General features: G+C 43.1%; 1 protein-coding gene across 1 annotated transcript; it reads right to left on the reverse strand.

Annotated features, from left to right (window-relative positions):
* Window positions 1-583: 583 nt before the first annotated feature.
* On the reverse strand, window positions 584-5,398 carry LOC115763985 (calnexin). Its single transcript, XM_030706798.1, has 10 exons — window positions 5,348-5,398; window positions 4,957-5,275; window positions 3,876-4,211; window positions 3,668-3,739; window positions 3,443-3,576; window positions 2,509-3,097; window positions 2,304-2,444; window positions 1,834-1,962; window positions 1,487-1,744; window positions 584-1,412 (listed from the first exon to the last, which is right to left on the reverse strand). The coding sequence occupies exons 2-10, from the start codon at window positions 5,110-5,112 to the stop codon at window positions 1,365-1,367; spliced, it is 1,863 nt and encodes a 620-aa protein (XP_030562658.1). The 5' UTR covers window positions 5,113-5,275; window positions 5,348-5,398; the 3' UTR covers window positions 584-1,364.
* Window positions 5,399-6,118: the final 720 nt, after the last annotated feature.

Below are 6,118 nucleotides of genomic sequence, written 5' to 3' on the forward strand. Positions count from 1 at the left end.
CGATGTCTGCGCTGCGGTGGTTGTCGCTGCACGCACCACCAAGCATAAATCCAATTGGAAGCCGATTTGCTGCGCCCAGCCAAAAATGTTCAATCACAATTTACAGGGGGGTTTGACATTTAAATGAACACATCAGGAGCAGGGGTGGCGGGGCGGCGGGGTCCAGGCCAACATTTCGGTGGTGGATATTTGAAATGTTCGTTGGATTCTATGCATGCAAACGGTTAGACTTGGTTAGTCCTTCCGGGTTGCTGCTGGGCGACGGTTGTTGTTGTCCTTTGTGGTACTTGCAGTAAAGTAAATTAGTTTTAATATACTGGCGGGTATTACCCGGGCTTGCACGGCTCAAGTTGTTAGCTTCTGCCAATCGTCTATTTGCCGCCTGTCAGAAATTAAAATCTACCTTCAATCCCACATCTCAGCTTATATTTACATTATATACACAAACTATTTTGAAGGCGCGAACAAACAAATTTTAGGCATATGTATTTCCATTAATTTTCCACACTTGCGGGTGGATCCAACAGTCGGTGGAGCAAACAGTTTTATATATATATATATATGTAGATGTTTAGTTGGTGTTGACATTCAGTTTTATTTTCGCTGTAAATTTTCATTGTTACAAATGAAAAAATGAAATTTGTTTAAACTCGGAGTATAACTAGCGTATTCATAAAATTTCGTTTAAATTACATAATATTAAACTAGATATTTTCCCATTGCTCTCTCTCTTTCTCTCTCTCTCTCATTAACTGGAGTTTTTCTTTGTCTGCATGCTACGTATCGCTTATTGGTTTTCGTGATATATATCTTTGATTCCCTCATTTGTCTAGTTTTCTATTTAATGTTATTTTTACATGGAAAAACTAAAATAAATTGTGTGAGAACAGAACTTGGACATGTGTATGAGACAGTTTTTAGGTGGAGGGGGGGGGGAGGGATAGTGAGTCATATATATGTGGAGAGTATACGAACATAAATACAATGAATAATACAGAACGTGTCGTACGTACAGAACGATGACTAAACCAAACCATATAAAAACTAGTGTTCATTTTTTAATTAACAGCTGCATGCGATCGCGCTAACTATGGAACTACCACCAAAACTTTTGGTATTTTGAGGCCTACTCATTTGTATTCGTGGGTGTTTTGCACGGGTACTCGATGAGTTTACTGAGTGTTAATTTGAATCTTAAACAAGTTGTATTGTTGTTGTTGTTGTTGTTGACACATTAAATGTTGATGTTGTTGCTTCTTTTGTTGTTGTTGTTGTTGTTGTTGCAGTTATACATTTTTTGGAATTAGTTTAAGTTTTCAAGTATTTTGTGAATCCGAGAGACATTCTGGATTGTGCCAAGCCCTCTAATCCTTGCGCACGTTGCGTTTGCGAGCGGATTTCGTGGTGGATTCCTGCAAGAAATTAATTTGGAATTATATACAATTTTTGCTAGTAGCACGTATCAGCTGTCTTCCTAGGTTTTTACCTCAGTCTGTGTGGGCTCTTCATCCTGCTGCTTCAGCTGCTCTTTAATATCTAATTCAGACTTTTTATTCTTCTTGGGACTGGCAGACTTTGAGTTGTCTGTCTTGTTGGCATCACCAGCCGCCTGCGCTGGTGCCGCAGTCGCATCCACCACTTCCTCACCGCTCTCGTTCTCATCAGCAGCCGGTTCTGGCTCATCATCGGGCTGTGCTTCATCCGTTTTTTTGGCTTGTGCAGCAGCAGCTGTGGCAGCCGAGTCCTGGTTGGGATTGTATTAAGTGGTATTTAGGAATAGTTTTCACAAAATTATAAAAAGTACATTTGGACTAATTGATCTAGCTACATTACCTGACTCTTAGCTTTGCCAAATCTACAATAGATGCCGATTACAGTCAATGCTATGAATATGACCAGGCCAATACCCCAGGCCGTGGGATAAGCCTTGGCTAGCTCAAGCACCTTGTTGACCAATGAGTCCTACAAAATGAGATGAGCAAATAGCAATAAGGGTGCAAAGTGCGTAGGCAATAGGCGAGTGTATGTATATGTGTGTGCAGCTCTATCTAATGTATACATATATAGAAAATATATATCTGAAAAGTGACCTCTTTGGAGCGTCGATACAAATAGAAGATATAACAGCTGGCGGGTATCAGCAGATAGAGAAAATATAATGCCCACCAGCCGGGCTTATAGTTCATGTGCCGCATCAGACGATGCCACAGAGTTTTCTTATTGGAATCAGAATCAATTGAAGATTAGCTTTGTGTGTGTGTGTGGGTATGTGTGTTTCCGTGTGGGCGTGGCAGTTAACTTACCGATTCGCGATCAATATAGCGACGTTTGATATCAAAGCTATTGGCGGCAAAGTCGCGCGCCACATTAACATCGTCCGTAATGATGAGATTGTCGAAGAGTATTTCATTGGACATGGACCACAGTTCCAGGCCAACAGCGCTCTATACCAAAATAATAATTATTCGTAATTAGATCTGCAAATTGAAAAGGGTTTCGACTGCTTACAATGGGCGTCATTTTGAATGGCATGAGATCCTCGAAGAAATGTGGATTGGGTATCTTGCGTGGCGTCCATTTGCCCTGGTAATTGGGATTCTCGATCATGGGTGCACGCCACTTGCCCTTGTACTCGGGATTAGCTATGAGCGGTGCTTTCCATTTGCCGCAGCCTGGCGCCTTTTCACACAATGGATTGTCGACAAGTGGTGCCTCCCACTCGCCATCGATTTCGGTATCCCAATCGTCGGGCTTGGTGGCTGTTGGATCGGGTATCATATCGGGCTCATCCTCCAGCCAGCCATCAGGCTTGCTGGCGCTGGCATCGGGTATCTGTGGCGGTGCGTCATCATTCCAATCGTCGGGCTTTTGTGCTGACGGATCGGGTATTTTCTCGCGCTCATCCCAATCGGTTGGCTTCTGGTCGGTGGGATCATCAATCTCAGCGGGCGGATTGACTGGCGGCTTAAAGTCCGTCAGCAGCGAGCCCTCATTGATGATCTTGTGATCGAGACGTATCTCAAAGCTGTTGTCCGGTCGCACCACCAGTTGATATAAATGGGGCAGCTTGTCCTTGAAGGGCTCCTCCAAGCGATTCCTAAAAACACACAAAACAAAACAATAACAAGTGAAAGTCTGATCAAGAGAGTGTAGAAAATTGAATACCCTCATAATTGACAATTTAAATTCAGATATTCGTTACAAAATAACTGAATATATTGTAAAGCCCTCTGTTAGGGTATAACATGTGAATGAACTCAAATCAGCGGCAGCTGTTGCGCATGGGGTTAATCTATGTGCATATAGGTATATAACCGTCCATAGATGCGTCGGGTTATCTGCACAGCACAAAAAATACAAAGTGGTTGCAAGCGGGCGGGTTTGTGAACGTGTGTGTGTGTGTGTGTGTGTGTGTGTGTGCGGCATATGGGGGTCCACTTACTTTGGTTTGTTACAGTGCTTCTCGGTTATGGTGCCGTTAATTGGATTTACATGACGGAATATGAAGTGCATTTTCACATCGTTGCCGCACTTGTCCGGTCCAAACATGATGGTGTAGGGTGTTTTGTCATTGAACTAAGGCGAAACACAAGCACAAACAGGAATAACAATAAATAAACATGGAAAAAACATAGTGAAATCATATTTCAGCTGTCTGCCAACTAACCGTTGTGAGATCTTCGGTTTCCTTGCCCGACGACAGCAGCTTTAGGTACGAGCCGCCGCACTCTTGACCCTCCTGCGGAATACATGTCGGAAAATTGGGTCGATTAGTGAAACTAGTTTGCTATTAATTGGATTAGTCAATCCGGCGGCGTTGGCTGATGCAATCCACATTGTCTTTGCATTGGCTAGCGGGCTGGTTATTGACTCACCTGCATTGTAACCTCATATTGCACCACCAGCGGCTTGTTCGCTTTGAAATCGAACTGTTTGCTGAGGCGCGCCGAAATGGCCGCATGCTTGGCCTTCGATTTGAGCACCAGACCCTTATCCTTGGGCCAAACAATGCGCAACGGTGGCTCCCAATTCCAGATGCCATCGTATTTGGCTATCTCCTCGGCTATGTCATCCTTTTTGGCCTGCGATTTGATCCATTGTTTGCGCGAGGCCTCAACATCATCGAAATGATCGGCAAAGTGAAACTTTTTCGGCTCAATTACGGGACTCTCGTAGACCAGCTCCTCGCCGAGATTGTCAACGGGCTCCTCCTAAAAGAAATGAGAGGTGAACCAGAGATTTTGAATTTACATATCAAAAAGCAAGACTCAAAATGGCATAGGGAATCCGCAAAGTCTAGCACTGATAATCTGCGAGATTTGGCCGGGCTGATAACGATTCTGGGAGCAGGGGTAGAGTTATCTTTGATTTGAAATGGACTTGACAAGGCAGACAGCCGGACAGACGGACATGTCTGGACCGCTTCGTTGCTGCTGATTAAGAATTTATATGCATCTGCACAGCTGCAATATGCCCTTTATTATTCACATTTAATGGGTACAAGGTACAAACAAAGACCACGCGGCTGACACACTTTTTTTTTTTTATCAAGACGCAGCGAGAGATAGAAGCTGAGCGCGTGTGGATAGCGAGGGTGGAGTAGGAGGAGGAGAGGGGGGAGAGGGGGTGTTGGTCTTGCGCAAGTTTGTTGGCTTAGTTTATATGCATATGTATGTGTGCATGTGTGAATGTGTGCACATATGCAAGTGCAAATCGAAATTGTAACGCGGGCCAGCTCCATGCACTGCGGTCACACTTTACTCGCGTATACAATTAACCCCCATAACGCCCCACATAAAAGAAAAACAACAACAAGAACAGTTGTTGCTACTGACGTGTACTTTTGTGCGCCGGTGGCAACCGGCCGCCGCATGTATCCATGTGTGTGTGTGTGTGTGATAATATATGTTTGTATGTATGCATGGCTGTTTTTTTTTTTTTTTTTTTTTGGCTCACCTGCACATCTTCAACGATCCCGTCGTCATCAAAGTCGTCGATGTCCGCCTCAGCAGCGCCGGCTGCTGTGGCAGCAGCCGCCAGGCAGCTGACGGCCATCAGCAACAGCAACGCCCGCGCTGCTCGGCGGCTCCGGCTAATATTTAGCTGCTGCATTTTTTGCTTGTGGTTTTTTTCTTCGCTTTCAACCACCTCCTCTGTATGTATGTGCTTGTGTGTGTGTGTGTGTGTGTGCTATGGTTAGCGGTTCTAGCGCTCGTTGATGGCTTTTGTGCCTGCCTTGCGTTGCTTTTCAACGTTTACTGCGTACTGCCGGGCGCTGTGGGGCAAAACGAAAAATGAAATCTAACGCGGCCAACTAAATTTGTAATTAAGTTAAATTAAATTATACATTCTCACTGCGCCTACTGCTGCTGCTTCTCGCTGTTTGTGCTTCTTCATTCGCCTTTAGTTCGGTTGCAACTCTGCTACAATTTGTGCCTAAAAAATACTGAAAAGCGCATGTGCGGGTATTTTTTAGTGTTGTGCAGTGCGCATGTTCGCCATGTTGCTGACGTCACAGTTGGCGATATTTGAATTAGCTCCAGCATTTGAATTACAATTTGAAATAACGGACATTGCTTAAAAATGAAAATGTGTTGTATATTAATTAAATTTGACACGGACTGAAATTAATTTCTTCTCATAGTGGCTTGCAGTCTCTAAATGGATTAATAAAAATATTTGTATGGTATAAAAAAAAACAATAGCTTTGTCAAAAGTGCTCGACTTGCAGATATCCTGTAGGTCTTAATTGACAGTTACAGTCGCTTCAAATATTCTTAGCCATGAAAATCGCATAGAAAGGCGAATTTTAGTTAGTTAAAATTCTAGTGTGAGAGAGAGAGACCAAGAGCTATGTTACAAAATATATGAGAGAGAAAGCGTTTCGGCAAAAGAGCGAAGGAGACAGACGAAAAGTGATAGACTGAAAGTGATAAAAAGCACATCAATAAGTCAGTAAAATATATAAAAATAAGTCAATGAGCTTTATGAAAATTGCTTTTAAATTAAAACTAAAACAACACCATGATGTAAGAGAGAATTGATAGTAAATTCTTATATATTTTCAATTCATGACAAGTGTCCATCACAGAACTTAGCCATAGAATTCTTAGGAATA

Source organism: Drosophila novamexicana, unplaced genomic scaffold (genome assembly GCF_003285875.2).
Source record: "Drosophila novamexicana strain 15010-1031.04,08,12 unplaced genomic scaffold, DnovRS2.1 tig00000817-arrow-arrow-pilon, whole genome shotgun sequence".
NCBI classification, from domain to species: domain Eukaryota; kingdom Metazoa; phylum Arthropoda; class Insecta; order Diptera; family Drosophilidae; genus Drosophila; species Drosophila novamexicana.

Bases quoted from the DNA above. Each gene is read 5' to 3' on its own strand.
- LOC115763985 (XM_030706798.1), bottom strand. From the start codon at position 5,112: ATGCAGCAGCTAAATATTAGCCGGAGCCGCCGAGCAGCGCGGGCGTTG. The intron at 4,212-4,956 runs GTGAGCCAAAAA...CATTTCTTTTAG, and splicing joins GGATCGTTGAAGATGTGCAG to GAGGAGCCCGTTGACAATCT. The intron at 2,445-2,508 runs GTAAGCAGTCGA...ATTTTGGTATAG, and splicing joins CATTCAAAATGACGCCCATT to AGCGCTGTTGGCCTGGAACT.